Source organism: Mytilus galloprovincialis, chromosome 13 (genome assembly GCF_965363235.1).
Source record: "Mytilus galloprovincialis chromosome 13, xbMytGall1.hap1.1, whole genome shotgun sequence".
Classification (NCBI taxonomy): domain Eukaryota; kingdom Metazoa; phylum Mollusca; class Bivalvia; order Mytilida; family Mytilidae; genus Mytilus; species Mytilus galloprovincialis.
This window is the reverse complement of record NC_134850.1, coordinates 66074693-66096127: the sequence shown is the minus strand read 5'-3', so window position 1 is coordinate 66096127 and position 21435 is coordinate 66074693. Positions and strand designations below refer to the sequence as shown.

Sequence of the window (21435 nt, the reverse complement as noted above, 5' to 3'; positions counted from 1 at the left end):
ATATATCAAAATGGCTATTTAGACAGTTATAAGTCGGAAACAAACTGTCAATGTCATGGGAAATACGAAAAACGACCATAAACAAACAGCAGTATACAATACACAACATGAGATAGAACTAAAAACTGAAAAACATAAACACCACCTTAAATCGATAATAACCGAAGGTACTCGAGAATGGTGAGCAGATCATGTTCTAGATGTGACATCCGTAACATCATGTTACACATGTCAGCACTAGTCTTCAGTGTACTACGGTATGTCATATCCGAGGAAAGGGGGACGGGATTGTTGTTACAAAAAACCAACTCGTGATGGTGTTCGTAACATTTTCTATGGATTATTCTAACTATATCACTTTGAACTCTTTGTGCAATACCTTCCTTGTGAGTAGCAACACTTGAAGGACACATTTTATGAATTGTCGTATCATCTGAGTGTTATATATTTCATATATATACACTGCTGAAATGTTGATGAAATAAACAGTTAAAAAATGACAACCAAGTTCATTAAATATATTTTAGACAGATACTTTGAATTCGTGATAAAATATGGAGAACATATATATAAATATATTGAACTGGAGTACCTAAGACCATATTATAGAATAGATAATAAATGTCGAATTTTGATTGAAACCCCACAATTAGATATTGCACGACCAAATTAGATTCCAGTGTTACTACTATAGCTCGAAGATAATTATTTATGTTCAACCTATTGTTGCACCATTATATATTCAATTGTTGTTTTATTATTTAATACTTCCTTTGTGTGAATATACCATTCCGTATACCTTTGTTCATACATGTTGTGCTAGTCTTTTTGTTACAATGAAGAATATTCATAATAAGAAAAATAAGCATTTACGCAAAATTGTGTTCAACATTCAACAGTACTTACTTCGTAACTTCATTTATTGTTCTTTGCTTGTTTTCTACTTCAGTCCGTAATTCGCCAAATTTGTCTGTCATTTTAGCTAATGCAATTTCCTGTTCCTTTACTCTGTGGAAAATAAAAGCATCTAAGTTATTATTGTTTACTTACATTCATTCGGTAAATTATCTACCTGCATTTAATTGTTGTGCTTTCGCCTTTGACAAAAAACTGAAAAATTATGTCAACTGGACCTGTTTTGATACGATAACTGTACTTGCATTTTTACTAGATAACTGTTTTGTTCAATAGTGTATCGTTAAGTTATCAGAATTTCAATGGGGACTAACTGTGCATCACTTATTGCAAACCTTTTTATGTCTTGTTACGAGTAACCATTAATGACTGAAATCAGTAAAGACCAATCGAAGCGACATCTGGTATCATGATAAATAATAAAACGTTTAGATAGTTGGATGGTTCTCAACAATGACGACTTCAGTATACACGTATGTTAAAGAGATTTGTCCTGCTGAACTGATTTTAAATAAAGCTTACACTAACACTAACCACTGTCCTTTTTCTGGATTTATATATCTATATCTTTAAATTATCGGGTAGCTTTTTACTAGATTTACGATAAAAGAGATGATTTTAGGTTTTCTATTGTTAAATATCGATTTTTAGATGGTGACGTTCCGTTTGCACCATTGTATAGTGTTAATATACTAAGTATCCCAACTTGAATGATTTGCCTGTGAATGTGACAACGTATTTGTTTAAACGAAATAGATATATGTAGTCATTGGTATTGCTTATAGATTATTACGCCAGGGTTTCCGACATCACAAACTTGTCAACACTTTGAATAGATTTCATCATCGGTACAAGAAAATGTCATTTACCTCAAAAGTTAACTAAACCTTTTGACATACTTATCTGGATTTATTTACAATGTGCGATACTGTTTGGTCATTAAAGATGGCATTTTATTTTTAACTACTATTGATTCACTCTTAAGGCAGTGCTGTTTATTTTGTTTTTAATTCCAAATTGTCTTAAAGTATATTAAGGGGGATTGAGATCTCACAAGACATGTTTATTCCCGCCGCATTATTGCGCTGGTCCCCATTCAGGAAGAACTGGCCTTTGTTAGTCTTGTAGGTATTTTTTTAAATTTTGGTTTATTTAAATGTTTTGGATTTTAGTGTGTACGTCCATTTTCTATAAAATAGTATACATTGTCTTGATGGGACCAGCCATTAAGACCTATTGGTGGCCTGCGGATGTTTTTTTCTCTTTGGTTGGGTTGTTGTCTCTTTGACACATTCCCCGTTTATATCCTTAATTGTATTTCAGTATTAACCAGTTTACATAGATTCTAAGTCCCTTCCTGTAAGAACGTGTGAGAAAACTTTCCAATCTTGTTGATTTTTTAAACAATAATTTAGACAATATCTCGAAATATTCTTTGGCGATTGTTTGATAAAACAGTATGCTCAAAGGCAGCCATCCATTGATAATTATGATTATAACATAAATAGTATATTTTTTTCTGCTGATACGCATTTCGAGTTTTGTCTCAAACAGTACCATTAAAAATTACTACAAGCTAGATTTAAAGGTTAAGTGAAAATGATAGTTAAAAAGTAAATAATAAATATACACATGGAAAAAGTATTGCAACAATTCCATTGAAAACAATGTTAAATGACATGATTGTAGAATATGTATAATTTTAGTTTTACCAAATACTTTTAATCCATTTATGGTTTAAAACTGAAAAGCTGGAATTAACTCAATTTGATGCAATATAAATGATACATGGATATGACATGACAGTTGCACGGAAATAGGTTTTCGCGCTTTTCACAAAAAAATTCAAACTTTGCAGGACTCATTTTTTCCAAAACATTGGTTCTGCAATAAATACAGATTTTTTTTGCATTAAACTCATTCAGAACTGTTTGAAATTGCTAGTTAAACACACATTTTCTGTATCAATATGTCGGTATACATGGTATAGAAGACAAAACAAAACTTGAATAAAAGGGGGACGAAAGATACCAGTGGAAGAGTCAAACTCAACAATAGAAAATAAACCGACAACGCCATGGCTAAAAATAAAAAGACAAACAGACAAATCATAGTACAGAAAACACAACAGAGAAAGCTAAAGGCTAAGCAACACCAACACCACCAAAAACTTGGGGTGAATAACTTGAATAACTTTTTCAGTACAGCTCTAATGATGTGTCTCTCTAGTCTTAAGTTTGCCTAAAATGCAAGTTAAATGTTTAACCATTAGCGGATTAAAAGTATTTGATAAAACCCAAATTATACACATTCTACAATCTTTTACATTGTTTTAAATGTAAGTGTTGAAATACTTTTTCCCAGTTTATATATAGATTCCTCAATGGCCAGATATTATTTGATAATATATGATCGCATTGATAACATACCCCATTTCAAACTGATTATCAAAATCTTCAATGACAGCTCTTATGAATGTGACTTTGTTAAACCTGTCAATTCGTTTAGGGCATACCAATGGTTGCTCTGTTTCCTCGGTCATGATTTGAAAGTCAGTTTGAAGACATTTCCATGCCGTAAAGAAAGTACTGTCATGTGGTTCTTGCAAGAGATTTTCAAACTTCAACAACCTATCAGAATATTCGTTAATAAGTCGTTGATAGAAAACTCGTTTTCTTTTTAAATCATGCTTTCCGTTTTCTCGGAAGTCGGTTGCAGTTGTTACGTTAATTAGTTTATTGCGATCAATGATCTGATACATCTCCTGGTACGTTTTCTCGACGTTCTCAATATACGAATCACAATCCGACTGTATCTGTAACGAATGACTTCCATCAATTATTTTTAAAGTCTCTCCGATTTCTTCAACTTTCGTTTTCAATGTATCTATTATCTGGTTCACATCCTGACGACGGATATCGGCAATGTTCTTTATTTCCTTCGTAATATGTCCATTATGGGAACTCGTTATGCACTCCTTACAAGTCAGGCAGTCACATTTACCACAATAGCAAATAAACTCTTTATTATGAGTTACACAAGATGGCACAGGTTTGTAAATACGATTTCCTGCCTTATGAATATCTCCAACTTTGTGATCCCGACAAACTGCCACAATGCCATGGATATTCTTTTGACATTGAGTACATAAGCACTGTTGACAATCGTAACAATATAAAGCTGCTAGTTTGCTGCAAAACGTACAGTTTTGTGATGGAATCTGAGCCATAGTAACTGACTTTTACGCTAATAGAATTCCCATCCTGGTTAAACACATATAGAAGTACATTTAAAGGGAAATAACTTATTTCATTGATAACAAATTAACCAGGTAAATGAAAATATTTTTATTTAGTTTATTTTGTTTACAGAGTGATACCTGGATGCGGTTATACACTGACGTTGACCATACTGCGGCTGGTGGACGATTCGTTATTAAGAGTATTCTAAGGAAAGTGTTGTGTGGACATTATATATCATTATTGCGTTTAATTTTGTGTTTACGTTCAATTTTTGTTTTGTTCATTTTTTGTTTATAACGTGTGTTTTCAGGTTCTGATACAAGGCAATATTTTCTTTGGCCCTTTTTTTTTTGTTTTTTTTTTGTTTGCATAATTGTTTGCAAATATTATCAGCCTGATATTTTCGATAGGTTTGAACAACCTCACTGCTGGAGAAAGATTCGTCCCGAAGTCATCAAGCACAAACTTATTATTAATCAATTATTACTGGTGACCCAAACATTGTCAATAACACTTATAAGCGAAATGTACTAAACAAAGGCCTGAAATACCTTGAGTCTAAATTCAACAATTGGAAACAGAATTTCAGAAAACTGACAAATTCAGTCGAGGATTAAGCCGGACAATTGGTTAAATAAGAAAAGAAGACGTTGATAGTCTTTCCAAATGGATAAACGGCTGTGAAATCGTTGATAAAAATCAAAATCAAAAGTGAATTGGTCTATGATTACTTATTATACAGCGATCATCTGTAAAACAGAAAATGGCAAATATTATAATTGTGCTGTTGTTCCTACAGATCAAGCCCTATACAATATCGTGTTTGTCTGTAAATCATATCACATACTCTGCTTGATAAATGAATTGAATATTGATAATTCAAATGAAACCTCAACATATTCCACAACTCAAAAAAAACTAGACATGCATATCTGTTCTATTTTCCTTCATTTAATTTCAACCAAACATGAATAACTGGATCTTTAATCACTGTTTTGGATCCTTCAACTACATAAGTGTCCTTACAAACAACATTCTAATGCGGTGTTATCCAAATGCATCATGAAACCTCTTTCTCAATTATGGACATCAATTGTTTCAGCAATCAAAGCAAGGCTTTAGAATTTATTGTTTAACAACATATTCTAGAGAGGCGTGAATCAGATGTGTATACTTAAAAGTTCTTTTAGAGTACTTAAACCTTTCAAAAATAAAATAGTTGGCTATTCTACACTTTACATTAGCATTTCCCTTTCAAAACTAAATGAGAAATAAAAAGAGTTGGCCCTTCTTTATTTAATAAAACAAAACAGATGTCTAGCATAGATCCAAAAGAGAGGAGATAGATTCCAGAGAGACTTTCAACACCATAAGTCGAAAAAAAACTGACAACACAAGAAAAAGACAAACAATAGTACACAAAAACACAAAATGGAAGACTAAGTAACACGTATCCAATCAAAATTGCGGATGGTCTGAGATGCTCCGGAAAATAAGCAGAGTCAGCTCCACATGTACAATTACCTTGTCTTAGGCAGGGATAACTCGTGTAAATCACTCTGATTCAAACAAATATAATCTCTGAAACTGACAATAACAGACAGCTATATGTTTATTGACAAAATATGAATAAACTCGTCATAGATACCATGATTAAAATGTATTATTTGCGCCAGACGCGCGTTTCGTCTACACAGGACTCATCAGTGACGCTCGAAAACAGGGATGGAGTAATTGAAAATGTAATGGTAATTAAGTGTAATGCATTACAATTTTCCATGTAATTGAATGTAATGTGTAATTGAGCATTAATTTTTTTTTTAATTACATGTAAAGGTAATTTAATTAATTACATTGAAAAAAGCATGTAATGCTCAAATACTTTTGTATTACATTTCAATTACATGTTCTTTTATGGTGTTAAAGATAAGGATTTGTGTTTAATAATATAGATTGTAAAATTATATTTATTTTTCAAATATTGATATCACATGCTTTTTTTTTAATATATATGAAGTCTGTAATTCATTCTGAAGTTTTTATATTATTTATTTGACCTTATTTTGTTTTAAATAGTTTTATTATATAAAAAAATGTGAGGATCATATATTAGTGTTGTTTAGTTTTTAAGAAAGATCTTTCAACTAAATAAGTAATTAATCACCTTGTTAAACAAAAACAAAAAATGTGTCACTGTGAAAAATCTTTCTCAGACAGTTCATTTAGAATTTAAAATCACTGTACACAATCATTTTGTCAAATCAGTATACACAAAAGGATTATAGAAATAAAAATAAACAGCTGTAAAAACAAAAAGCAATTAATCAGATTAAAATGTCCAAGGGCAATGCCTCTATTACATGTTTTTTTTTTTTATCTAATTAGCAAGATATTACTTATATTTAGACATTATATATTTTTTTTAATTTATTTATAATTGTGTTTAATTTAAATTACTTCATTTCTCAGATGTCAAAATACCCCTTGATGTATAGGGAAGTTAATAGGAACAAAGTCCCTCTCCTATCAATATGATGATCTTCTGATCATGGAGCTTCCATGTTCTGATCAAGCAATATCTGCCACATTAGCTCCTGTCGAAAGACTATTTAGAATTGCTGTCAAAATTTTCAGACTAGAGATATTCAGACTAAATGACAAAACATAAAAATAAATAATGGTTATCAAATGCAACGCTTAAACTATGCTTACATGAATATTTTACACTTGCATTTTATAAACATGTACATGTATAACATTGTTAAAAAGTATCATGATGAAATGTAATGTGTAATTTAATTAATTACTTTAGTAAAGTAATTGTAATTTAATTAATTACATTTCAAAAACTGTGTAATGTGTAGTTAGTGTAATTGATAATTTTACAATGTAATGTGTAATTTAATTAATTACATTTCAATTTAATTGACCCCAAGTCTGCTCGAAAAAGAAGATAAAAGGCCAAATAAAGTACAAAGTTGAAGAGCATTGAGGCCCACAAATTCCTAAAAGTTTTGCCAAATACGGATATTAAATTAAGTTTGGTCGACGTGTTCCAAACATACAATTGGTTGGAAACAAACTGTGCTTCTCTTCTTACTGACTTGTTTCCTTATTCATGCGAGAATTACTTCATACAGGAACTTCTAAAAAAAACAGAATTGAAGTTAGCAGTATTCTTCAAGTTTACTTTAGTGACTATTTTGAACGCATCTATATATACCATCAAACTTGAGAAAAGGGATACAACCGATGCAGTAAAGTCTGCTTCATATCTTCACTTACATCTAGAAATTGACAACGAGGGTCATTTGAAACCAAAATTTACTGCAAAGGATAAGTCAAGCTTTCCATGTCCCAGTAGCAACATTCCAGCAGCGCCTGCATACGGAGTATATATCGCCCAATTGATACGATACTCCAGGGCTCACAAGGAAGCTTCTAAACCAAGAGTTCAAAGTGGTTAAGTTGAAATTATTCCTTCGTTAATTTCAAGGACGCCATGACCAGTTGGTTGATCGTTATAAAATATCCGTTTCAAAGATGATAGCGTATATGTTCAATTTGTTGTAACAACAATTATGTCCCCTTTTTTCTGGATATCACGTACCGAAGTAAACATGTTAATGGGTTTGACTAAACATGAACACTACATTGTAGGATCATGTTGCTCAGTCTTTAGTTTTCTATGCTGTGTTTTTTTTTGTACTTTTTTATGATACCAATAGTCTCGGGGAGCCACTTCAATCTTTCCGTAGAATGTGGCGAGTATATATACTGAGTGCCTATGAAAACGCAACACTTCTGTTTTTCCCAAAAATCTTATAATTTTTATTTAATTTATATTATAAATTGTATAGTTGGTTGAAAATGGCTTTTAAGACAATTGCCGACAACTTTACGGTTAAGTGATTTTTGGAACAAATGCGAAGGGTTATTAATATTTTGAACGTACATTAGCCGAATTCACCGCTTTTCAACATACGCACCATTTTCACGATTTTGTCATTTAAAGCTTGGATAATGTCATGAACTTTCCCGACCTTATTGTTTAGAAACTTCAATAAACATCCAGGACTTTCTCACAACCAACGACATGCAGTTTTGGGCATGATCCATTAAAGCCTTTCACAGCATAAAATTACGAGAAGACTGAAGTTGTAGCCTATACAATAACCCAAATAATCGACAAAATCAACCAAAATGGATCATTAAATCATAAGCCACATCCCGTGGTACAAAAAGCAAGAAACGCTCAGCAAGACCGATACATTTGGTCTTTGACATATCCGATATCGACTCTGATGGCTGTTCAAAGGTCACGAGAGTTCAATGGTGGTCACGGTAGAACTTTTAGAGCAATTTCAGTAAAGCACCATTTGCGCAGAAACTGTTAAGGAGCACCAGAGTCTTTCCTTAGTGACAACTAAACGGCCGTCTTGCGTAAAAATCGAATTCTGTAGACCATAGATCATTCATTATCTACCATGGAGAGACGCGACGGCCATACTTCCATGACGGCCCTAGGATGTGTCGGCCATACCGCCACATCGTCCATGGGACATATCGGCCACATATTGTGAGACGTATCGTCCACACTTTAAATTTTTTTTATTGGGTTTATTACATAAAATATGATAAACAAAATAAGTACTTGTTCATAATAATAACATAAATATGATTTTGTAGTATTTTTTTTTCTGTACAGGAGATCTTATTTATTCTTGTAAGAGTTATCTTTGCTTGATCAACATCGCTCGTGTTTACAACTTGTTGCGGCCATATTATGTAAGTATATTGCTTATTTCTTCATTATCAGTTATAAACAATTTCTGAAGAATCATTTTTATTGTAATGTGATATAAAGGCATCAAATTTTATATGAAGTTTAAACTGTAGTAGTGTTGACTGTCGCTATCAATGACGATATAAATAGAAGCACATGATAAGATAAGATAACTTTATTAGCACTAACACATTGACAATAAATGGTTATGGCAACAAATTAAAGACAAACTACAATAACATATATACAATGAAGGGAGTGACAGTGGATAATTATGACAGAAATATATAAAAATAAAAGAGAAACATATACATTATTACAGAAATCAAGTACCTTTTAATGAATGAGTTTCTCACCAACAAGCATTCATTCAAATAGTTGACAACAATTTTTAATATTGTTTGGGAATTACTTTTTAGAATTGATATTAGATCACATGCTACAGATCTTTTTATTATAGCTGTAAAAAAATATTTATTATTCTAAACTATAATAATCTTCTCAATCTCAGTCTTGGTGAAATTTAAAACAGAACTCAGTGTAAAGGTTAATTCAAAGGAAGGCATTTCATCAAGTTCGAGTTATATTGTCATGATCATCAGACACATAGTTTAATAATTCTATATATTTTTTTCTTTATTATAGTTTAGAGTCATTCTTTTTGCTGAACATCTTTCCAAGACAGAGACTACTGCAGAATTTTCCACTAACATAACAAATTATCCGTAATATCTGACAGGAATGTGCACCATATTTGCTAATTACATGATAAAAGATGGCCAGTTTCATTTTTATCATACTGAATGTTCTTTTTGCTTTGTTCATTGTGTTGAATACTATTTGTTGACAATTTAAATGTTCCCATTTTTGTGCATTTGTTGATGGATTATTGTATTATGGACAATCATACCAATATACTCTAGTATAAGAAACAAAAAGATAATACTTTTTTTAATATATTTTATTTATTAATTCAGTCATACAGATAAACAAATATACAACAAACATAAATAATGTCGACTTCTTCATTTACCTTCAGTCGGTAATCAGTAATTGATATACCTGAAATAGTAGCAAGAAATTAAAATATAACATATATTCTTTAGTCAAGTAATATTAATACACTGAAAAAAAAGGTTATAGGCCGAAGTGAGGTGACCTATAGTTGTTAATTTCTGTATCATTTGGTCTCTGATGGAGAGTTGTCTCATTGGGAATCATACCTCAATCATACCACATCTTCTTTTTATATCTATTAATTGATACCTATGGTCCATTTATTGGACAAGTGTGTAATCAAATGACACTTAAGATTTAATTCTTATCAGGGAAGGGTCGTTAACCTAATTAAAGTTAAAAAAATGTATCAAATATGACCGAAAGTACGAAATATGATTCAAAGGAAAAACTGAATTAATAATAAATTTGTAAATACCTGTATTGCAAAGCCTGTGTTGCCATTTATCACAATCCTCACATTGGATAGCATGTTGTTTTGGTCGGACTTGCTGGTCACATAGCACACAAGGGTACGACATGATGAACAGCAATTTTCCAAATGAGTGCAACCTACGGTTACGGTTATATGTTTTTGGTGGACGGCTTACCAACTAGTATTGCGCCCTGGTAACTAAATTTGGAATTAGTCCATTTTAGTAATATTTTACTTTAGAAAAAATTCCATTTAAATAAAAATTTACGAAAATAAATATATATTGAAGGCGACAATCTTTGTTTATAGGTGGTGCGCCTTATTAACCTATACTAGTTTAAACTTATTTTAATAAATCTAAATAAAAATAAAATTAATAAAATAAATTAATGTTTTTAACTTCTATTAGGAATTGAGACTTTGGGTTTTTGAGACTTCGGTTTTTGACCTATACTTTTACATCTAATTTTAACTAAAAGAAAAATACTGTAAGTTTGTCATGCTTTCCTTTTTTGTTTTTGTTTTTTCTTCATCTGTGGTTGTAAATGTTATGTGTTAAAAATAACGTATTGTGTCACTTGTTTATGTTTGTTTTAAATATATGATAGTCAATTGCTCTGTCGTATTTCTTGAATACTATTAGAAATGAGTGCCACCGACATTTCTGGTTACTTTTATAAAGCAAGGTCGAAACATCAAAAAGACTGCTCAAACAGCTTGTATTTTTACAAGAATTTCACTACCAAATGTATGTTTTCACTCCGCTTGAACTCAGCTTGGGAGTTTGTGGTTTTATGGTGATCTTGAATTGTATTTCCTTTACAATTTCTTGACAAAAGCATAATTAATATTTGTGTTCATCAAAGAAGTAATAACAAGCAATCAACAATCTTCTTAAATTTGAAACTTAATCATTACTTGATTACCTTGTTTTATATTGTTTTAATTATGACAGAAATTAGTCTCCCATTCGGATATAGTCCTTAATTTTTGTTCATTTTGTTCTGTTTGCTGTACGCAAGATGTCAAACAATCATTTAGAAACAATATGATATTTTAATATTTTACTAGATTAAACACATTCATTTATGATAAATATGATGAGTAAACAAATGATAATAACAATATTAAACATGATATATAATGTAAAAACAGTATAGTTTATTTAAAAGTTATAATAACCATCTATAAGTATCAAAATAATTCATATATAACATCTAAAAAAAACAAAAGAAACCATAGACGATACGTCTTTTCAAAGTATGGCCGTTTTTGTACTATGGCCATTTCATCTTTTCGGGGTATGGCTGTTTCATCCTATGGCCGTCATGGCAGTATGGCCGTTGCGTCCTGCATCGCCAAAAACCGTCAGTGGTGGTTACATAGACATTTAGCACCCGCCTTGGCCAAAAGTCATGCTTTTCGGAGGATTTTGGTCCGATCGAGCAAATTTTGCATCAGATTTGACATGATTTAAACGATGAAAGCCACCACCAATATCATAAAGTTAGCTTGAGTTTGCTTTGTGGGACAAGTGGAAAAACATTCCTCGGGAGCACATTAAACGCCCGGGATGATCAATTCCTCGTCGCTGACGAGATTGTGCTGCACTACGGGGTTGTAACATTTTTTGTTAGGACTGTGAGTTGATAATTCGCCATTGTATGTTTCGTTTACCTATTGCGCCCGAAAGATGACAATGAAACATTTTTGTTTGATATCGATCTATTGTTAAAATTGTTCATTTTCAAGAACAATTTATTTTGAAAGATTATCATTTCTAATTTAAATTCCATTTTTGAAAAACCAAGTGTTGCGTTTTCATTGGCACTCAGTATATGTGAACAAAAATATATATCGATCAATCAAGGATTTGTGTCACTATACCTATCCCTGTAATTTAGTGGTTGTAGTTTTTTTTATGTTGTATATGTGTTACATATATGTTTTTCGTTCATTTTTTTACATAAATAAGGGCGTTAGGTTTCTTGTTTGAATTATTTTACATTGTCTTATTTAGGCCTTTTATAGCTGACTATGCGGTATGGGTTTTGCTCATTGTTGAAGGCTGTACGGTGACCTATAGTTGTTAATATCTGTGTCATTTTGGTCTTTTGTGGATAGTTGTTTCATTGGAAATCATACCACATCTTTTTTTTTTATATTTCCTCATTTTTACGCATGTTGTGGCATTTAGGTCCTCCGTAAACCCTCTTATGGTCATTGCGAATCAAAATATAGCTTAGATCTTCTTTTTTATATTAGTGTCAACAGTCAATTTTTTTTATATTTATTTCACTATTCACCTCTTCAATTTGAATAATGAAACATAAACTATTTCATTATTCATTCTTCATTTTTTAATATTGAATAATTGATAGTGAACTTTTTCATTATTCATGTTATTCATTATTGAATAATGAATAATGAACTATGAATAATGGACGTACTTCAGCGCGGTTGTATTAATTAACAAAAACAGATCTATTGATATATTTTTCTATTCTAAAATACTTACACCTGATAATCATCCGTTGTATGATAGGCAACACTTAAAAATATGTTTAATCAAATAGTAACACAACAGATAGTAAAACTTCCAGTTTTATGTAAATGTAAAGCCGATAAAAAGGTAACATCGCTGTTCCTTCTCAAAGGATGATGTCACTCTTGAACAATTGTTTACATGTTTCATGTAGACAAATTTTTAAATGTTTATTAGTTGCAAATGTCAAAAGAATGAGATTTGGAGCTAGCGTCAGTGTAATACCAGTTTGGTTGATAAAAAATAAGTCGAAAAATGCATCTTTTCCCGATATGTCACAGTTTGACGTCACTAAAATAACATTTTATGTAAGCAACGTCATTATCTCCACCTGTAACTGTATCATTTGTCCTTAATAGCAATATTACCTTCAGTAAGGGGTCGTCTGACTACTTCTGCAATTTTGACTTATTTGTAGATCTTTCAAATATGTATACTTTTCAAAATTTCTTTCTATCTATTATATTTTTCAAGTAATGTGCCAAAAAACAAACAAGATGGTAATAATCGTCATTTTAGAGAAGTACTCCTAATAAAAGTCGTCTGACAGTTTTGATGTAAATGATTAGTAGTTAGAACATGAAGAACTCAGCATTTTAAACATTTCTGTTGATGTCAGATTTTCTGTTTTTTCAGCAGTTTTCAAGATACCAAAAAGATGATTGTGGCCACATTTGGTTCCAACGATTTCAGAGGAGGAAATTATTCTAAACGGGTGATTGACAACAACTAATTATAAGACAAATACTTAATCTATTTTTATTTTACCTATATCACTCTGATTATATAAGACAAAATTATAAAAAAAAAATACATTGTAATCATATGTATGTGACAATCCCTAACAAACAAAAAAACTTTATACACAGTTAAGTTAAATTCTAGTTTATTCTGATAAGTAAAAATGTAAAAAAAACTCCCTGGATCTGATATTAGGAGTCAGTAATATAGTATGTTCAACATAGAATAGTGGCTGTATATTTTGTAGGAGAAATCTGTTAAATTTTCCTCTGTTCCGAATTTCAGAACGAGTATGGTTAGACACTAAAAAACTGCCACTATCTCTGTACTGTTGTATTTTGATGTTATTTATACAGCAAAGGAAATACTTATTAAATTCTGGGATGCATTTCATTTTTTTTTGAAAAAGTACTGATTATTTTTTTTTTTAATAAATATCTAGATTTGCATATACCATTAAATGGTGATGGTACTCCAAGCGTCAAACCAACCACTAGGAACCTTACTTTTGATGATTTTTACCATACCTTCTAAGATGTGAAAACAATACATATGATTTCTTATACCTAATCAGCTTTCAATTTGTAAAAGAGGGAAGAAAGATACCAAAGGGACAGTCAATCATTCATTCATTTCTTTATTTCCTCTATCAAGAGATTCAATGAACAACATATATGTTAACAAATTAAATTACAAAAGTTTACAAAACAAGCAACACAATACAATATTACAATATTTACAATAACTATAGCATATAACTAAAAGAACATTTTAAGAAAATTGCTCTCGCTAACGACAGTTCATGTACTAGCACGCTACTGTACTACCCTTCTTAGCAACACTGAGTGCAACGTGTACGTGGCACAAACTAATAAAACTGTCAGTGTCGATATTTACTGTTGTTATGTGCTTGCCCAAAAGAATGCAGTATTATTGTTCATCATCGTATGAAAACAGTTCGACAAATGATTGCAATGGAAACCTTTCAAAAATGAAATCCCACCATGTATCTCTGATTGGTTGAGTACCACAACAACTACAACACGCATGTACGTACACATCAAGAAATGGTCTGTCGCATAGCTCGCAAGTGCTTCCCGTGTTATTAGGTATGTCAGTTAGTAATTTTGTTATGAAGTATGCGTTTATGATTTCTCTTGATGATCTAGCGCATTTCCAGAAATCAGGGACTTTGACCGAGAGGTGAATATTTCTAAAACGAGAAAAGCTATTGTCACTTTGTATTCGAAGAGTCCATTCATCAGATTGTACTTTGGTTACCGTATTATTTACTATAATTTTCCAAGATTGCTTTGTAGGGAAAACTCCATCTCGCATAAAGATAATCACATATTCATGAATATAATATTTGTATAAGATATCCATAATTTCTTGAATGAACCCATAATGTTTACGTTCAGTGTCAATACAATAAGAGTACAGGCGCACAAGAAATAGTGTTTTGGTCAGGAATTTACCATTAACATGATTAAGGCTACAAAGCTTTTGTAAGAAATATAACTTCTTTATCTCTATTGCTGAAGTAATAGGATGCAGTCCGAGTATACTTTGACACATATCCGACCTAGTTGAAGTTCTCAAGTCTAAAATACGCTTGACTATAAAGTGCTGAAAACAATTCAACGTTGCTATATCGTTTGACTTTAAATTAGCCCAAATTTCACAACCATGCAGTACAGTAGGTAGCACAATAGATCTATACAGTTTAAGTAGAACGCATGGATTTGCTGACTTGAGACATACACCATTAAGAGCGAAAAATGAGTGTTTGCCTCTTCTACATGCGTTAGAGGTCCTTTCTGACGATCTAAATTTATAGTTTAGCTTAGTTTAAACATATTTATTTATAGTGGATTGGGAAACAAGTTTTGCAACTTATATTAATCCCTTTCCACTTTGCGGGTGCGAGTGCTGCCTTGTAGCGGCATTAGCCTGCTCTTTTTCGAAATCTACAAGGGTGTCTTTAACGTGCAAGAGATATGGCTCTCTCTTAACACGGGTCAGCCATTTATCGTCCCCTTCCGACGGACTATCATCGTTTCCTCGAGACCATACTCGTAAATGGTGTCAAGGGAGAGCCGAAAATTCAGTTCCTGAAATTTTCATCCCAGACGGGAATCGAACCAGGAACCTTTGTGTTAGTAGTCCGATGTACTAACCACTACACCACGGCTCTCAATATTTAGCTCAATACCCAAATGAGTATAATCTTCTGCTAACGGGAGAACACTGTTTGCAACATGCCATTCGTATTGTAACCGAACTTCTCGTGGATTTATGGAGAATTGCATTACACAAGATTTCTTCGCATTGAAGCATAATCGCCATCTATTAGCATAGTCAGCACATGTATCCAACATTCGCTGTAAACCTGACGGGGTTGTACCAATACATGAAATGTCGTCAGCGAGAGCAGGAGAGCAACTGGCTATATGATATACACCTGTTTTCTGGTTACATTTTTCAAGTTCAACCAACATTTCGTTTATAAATATTAAATATAATAATCCAGACAATACTCCTCCCTGCCTTACACCTTGTAATACAGGAAAAAAATCAGAATGACATTGGTTAACAACTACAGAACTCATGGTACCAATATGACAGACATTTATAACTGACCACATTTTGCCTGTTACCCCTATTTTATACAATTTATACATTAACCCAATTCTCCATACAGTATCAAATAAAATTGAGAATGGAAATGGGGAATGTGCCAAAGAGACAACAACCCGACCATAGAAAAAAACAACAGCAGAAGGTCACCAACAAGCTTTTTTACTATCTAAAAATGCAACAAATATTTTACTGAATAATTCAAGATTATTATAAATAGTCTCATGTAGGTTAAATGATGCTGTTAAGCAACTAAGGTACTTTTGAAATCCTTGCTGTTGGAGATTCGGAATGTCTTTGTCAAATAGCACAAACTTTATTAACCGAGCTTTAATAAAGCTTTCAAATAATTTCAAAACACAGGACAGTAAACTAACTGGTCTGTAGTTATCAGGTGAAGTCTTGCACTTGGTTCCACCTTTGAAGATAGGAACAAGGAGGCCTAGCTTCCAGTTATTTGGTATTCGCCCTTGTTTGACGATGATATTGAATATAGCGGTTACACACTTCACAACAGAGATACCTTCCTGACGAAAATGTTCGTTTTGAACTCATGTCATGTCCGGCGGCTTTTCTATACTTTAATTGCCCTATTAATTTAGTAACTTCTTTTTCAGTTATCAAACCACCAGGTAAGTATTCACCTTCAACACCACATGTTTTAATAATTTCATTGTATTTGCTCTCGATAGAACACTTAAAGTCATTGTCAAAAGTATTCTCATCCTTTGGTTGGTATATATCATGGAAATATCAGGCAAAACAGTTTGCTACAGACTCCGGAGTATTACACACTTTATTTTCATACACAATATCGGGATAAACTTTAGACGAACGACCTTTAATACGCTTTATTTGTTTCCAAAACAGACGCACATCACATTCTGCAGTTTCATTGAGATCATCATAACAGCTCTGTATATACTGTTCATTAGCCACTTGTTGCACACGTCAAAACTCTGACTTGGCTCTTTTGTATATTCAATAAGAGTCAAAATGCATGCCTCGAGGCCGACCTTCTAGTACCCAACATCTACGCTTTGATCTTTCGTTGTCATGTGCTCGTTTAACATCTGCGTTCCAGTAAGATTTTGTATGTGAGTTGAAACCGCATTTCGGGATTGCAATGTCAGCAGCAGTGCGTTAAATGTAAACGAATTCGTTATTGATGGCGTCAATACTGACATAAGAAAAAGACCTAATTTTATCAATCAACATATCAACGGGATCATTCAGCAGTTTTTTGTATTCATTTATCTGCGCATCTGAAACTTTATGCCAAGCAGGTAATTTGTCGCAAGAGTTAATTACACGATGCGGGTTTGAGTCTATCACAAACTCAGCCACAAATGGCAAATGATCGGACGTGCTACTTATCTTCCCTTTATCAAGGATTTCATAGCACCTTAGTTTTCTATACATACTTTCATTGCATAAGATATAATCTAACATTGTTTGTTTGGTTATATATGAATAATTTGGCCCCTTTATTTGTATTTTACCCCCGGCATACAACAAATGATGCCTAGATACAAATTTTAATAACTCTTTAGATTTATAATTATTTGACATATGACTGTCTTTATCTAAGCAACTAGCATTTAAATCACCTGCAATTATACAATTACTATAAACACTATAGTATGTATTTATACCTATTCCTGTCAGAAACGTAGATGTCTCCTTAAAACACTGACAAGTCTCATATACCATACCACATTATCCACATAGAACAGTAGATAATTCTAAACAACACTGACAGGTCTCATATACCATACCACATAGAAACAGTAGTAGTCCCCTAATAAAACCTAACAAGTCTCATATACCATACCACAAAGAACAGTAGATGTGTCCTATAGACAATAACTAGTCTCATATACCATACCACATTGAACAGAGGATGTCTCCTTATAGACAATTGCTAGTCTCATGCATCATACCACATATCTATACTAATATAGATACTAAGAGTAGAAAAGGAAATGTTCTACTTGAATGGAACATTTATCCTGCCATACTGGATACTTGATATTTATGCAAAACTGTATAATAACTATTCTAATTTTATTAACAAACTAATATACTAAGACACCATATTGTATACACAGTATACTAATATCATATTCACAATCAATTCTAAATCTATTATACTGAATACATATGAAAATAATAATAAATGTATCATTTGGCTTTCTAGGGGCTACTCATTAAAACTTACAAAAATACTAATTAAAATAACCAAATCGAAAAACACTACCTAAATTAATTAGAGAATAAATTGCCTAAATTATGCAATTTTTAAGAACCTGCAGTAGAGCCCTGGCAGGTGAAAAATTTATTTTAGAACCTGACTGGTAGAGCCCAGACAGGTATAAATATTAAAAATGAGAATACCTGCGGTAGATCCCAACAGGTACTTTTAGAACCTGAGTGGTAGAGCCCAGACAAGTATGAATTTTGAAAACTGAGAATTCCTGCGGTAGATCCCAGAAGGTACTTTTAGAACCTGAGTGGTAGAGCCCAGACAAGTATGAATTTTGAAAACTGAGAATTCCTGCGGTAGATCCCAGCAGGTACTTTTAGAACCTGAGTGGTAGAGCTCAGACAAGTATGAATTTTGAAAACTGAGAATTCCTGCGGTAGATCCCAGCAGGTACTTTTAGAACCTGAGTGGTAGAGCCCAGACAAGTATGAATTTTGAAAACTGAGAATTCCTGCGGTAGATCCCAGCAGGTACTTTTAGAACCTGAGTGGTAGAGCCCAGACAAGTATGAATTTTGAAAACTAAGAATTCCTGCGGTAGATCCCAACAGGTACTATTAGAACCTGACTGGTAGAGCCCAGACGGGTATAAATTTGAAAAATGAGAATTCCTGCGGTAAATCCCAACAGGTACCAAAACTAACTTAATTATCACCCTTAAATAAAACAAAGCCTTAATAATTTATAAGATGTATGAATGAATTGGGGGAAAATAATTTCCCTGAAATTAAGTAGTCCAAATTGAACGAGTAGCATGAGTAAAAGCCCCCAAGAAATGATACAGGTACATATATATATAGTTAAAATAAAAGATAAAAATAATTCAATATACCATTAAAAGAATAAGTACTTGAATATAATTTATATATATTATATAATTTGATTATAAAATATAATATGTATGAAAATGAAAACACGCAAAATAAAATAACTACAATACTAAAATAATGAACAAAATGTAGTTCTTTGACTCCTTTGATGTAGAACAAAACATGTATAAGAATTAGGAACGACACATTCTGCTTGTGCTTTGCAAACAGTTGTTGGATCAGTTTGAATGTAACGTTTATATCAATCAATCGACCATCTACCTAAAGTCTGGATAATGTGATCCTCAACCCCTGCTGCTTCTGCTGATGTAGCAGCACCAATTCGAAAGGAATGACCACAAAATGAACTATCATTATACCCTAATCTGCACAGCAAATCTCTAAACAGAGATATTAATGTATCTCTAGACAAAGGAGCGGTATTATACTCATCACTAACAAATAAATAGGAATCTGGTCTAGCTCCCTAATTTTTTCGTACTGTAAATATCTTCGCATCAAATCAACTGGGTTGAAAAAATACCTTCTCGAAATAGGTCACATTTTGAGGAATTCAGATGTTATGTGAAATTTAGAAAATTTTATGTCTAAATAAAATTTTTGAATTAAGAGTGTGTCCTGCCTTGCAATTTACTACTATATGTAAATTCACCACATCAGAGAAATCCAAAAAGCTAGATTAAATGAGCACTGCAACCATAAGTCAACGAATTTGTTAAAGGGTCAGGATGCCCTATTCTTAAGTTATTATGCCTAATCCCTGCTAAATACAATTTAATTGTACATGTTGTAGCATGAGCTAGCTTAAGAGAAATCTTGCAATAGGTTACAAAATAAATTAAACAATCTTCATCTATTATTGGCACACTATTTATATACTTCTAAACTAGTCATACCATAAATGTTTTAAAACAAGAAAGTCAGAATAATAAGTCTTAAACTAAAACTTATACATAAGGATGCCTAGAAACCTGTGGTAGAACCCACAGGTGAAACAACAATTATCTGAGGTAGAACCCAGATAGGTAAAAATACTTGAATACTGTAGTAAAACCCTGACAAGCGAGACATATAATAACATATGGTAAACCCCAGATAGGTGAAAAAAAACCAACCCCAAAACAATAACATTTAGAAGACCAAACAAACAAAAACAAAAAAAAGTAAAAATTCTTGAGACTGCATATAAAATAGAGCAGGTCTGCAAGCATTGCTACATGTATGTGCAATGTACGTACTGTGATACAATGTTACTGGATTGATTGATTGATTGATTGCTGGTTGCTTAACGTCCGAATGTTCACTGGATATATGAATGTTGAATCCTGCATAGCTGCATCTGGCAAATACCGTAACTTTGAGTTCACTGGAACTGACAATTCATCTAGCACTCCTTAGGCGGATTTATTGTTACAATTTCACCTACTATCATTCCTTGAGAACCATAAACAGCATTCCAGCTGGGACTATTATACTATAATAGTCCCAGATTCCTGCTGAAATATAAAACTAAAGCAGTATCATGTCTTAAAACATCTGGTCCAACCTAAACAGGTGAAAACTATATATGAACCTGTGCTAAATCCAGACAGGTAAAATCTTGAAAATGTGGTATAACCCTGACAGTTATAAACATGCAATATCCAGAACCCAAACAGGTGAAAATCTGCAACCTATTGAAGGACCCTGATAGGTGAGCATTAAAACATACATGTGCAGAGCACCTGTGGTTGATCAAACCCGAGTGTTTACAATGGTTTAGATGAGAATCCTCAGGTAGATTTAAACAAAACTTGGGCTAGACGGTAAGGCACTCAACCCTGCATGATTGATTAATAGATTGTTGGTTGCTTACCGTTCAGTGGCCATCTTGCATGAAAACCTGCTATTAACCCATCAATTCAACTACCTAAAAATCCATAGTAGGGATGGTCATTCCAATACTCTGATAAACTGTTAGTTTTAAAGTCTAAACTGACATGGGGATCTAAAATGTCTTCAAGTTGCCAGATCCGATACTCTGGGGCTCATATAGTCTC

The 21435-nt window shown here is 32.5% G+C and overlaps 1 protein-coding gene across 1 annotated transcript in view; it reads right to left on the bottom strand.

The window, feature by feature from the left end:
- The window catches only part of LOC143056355 (uncharacterized), a 42359-nt gene extending 38180 nt beyond the window's left edge, over positions 1-4179 (bottom strand). Inside the window, exons 1-2 of the mRNA XM_076229444.1 lie at positions 3345-4179; positions 907-1008 (exon numbers count right to left, since the gene is read on the bottom strand). Of these exons, the coding sequence (XP_076085559.1) occupies positions 907-1008; positions 3345-4144 (902 nt within the window). The 5' untranslated portion in view covers positions 4145-4179. The remainder of the gene's footprint in view (positions 1-906; positions 1009-3344) is intronic.
- Positions 4180-21435: the final 17256 nt, after the last annotated feature.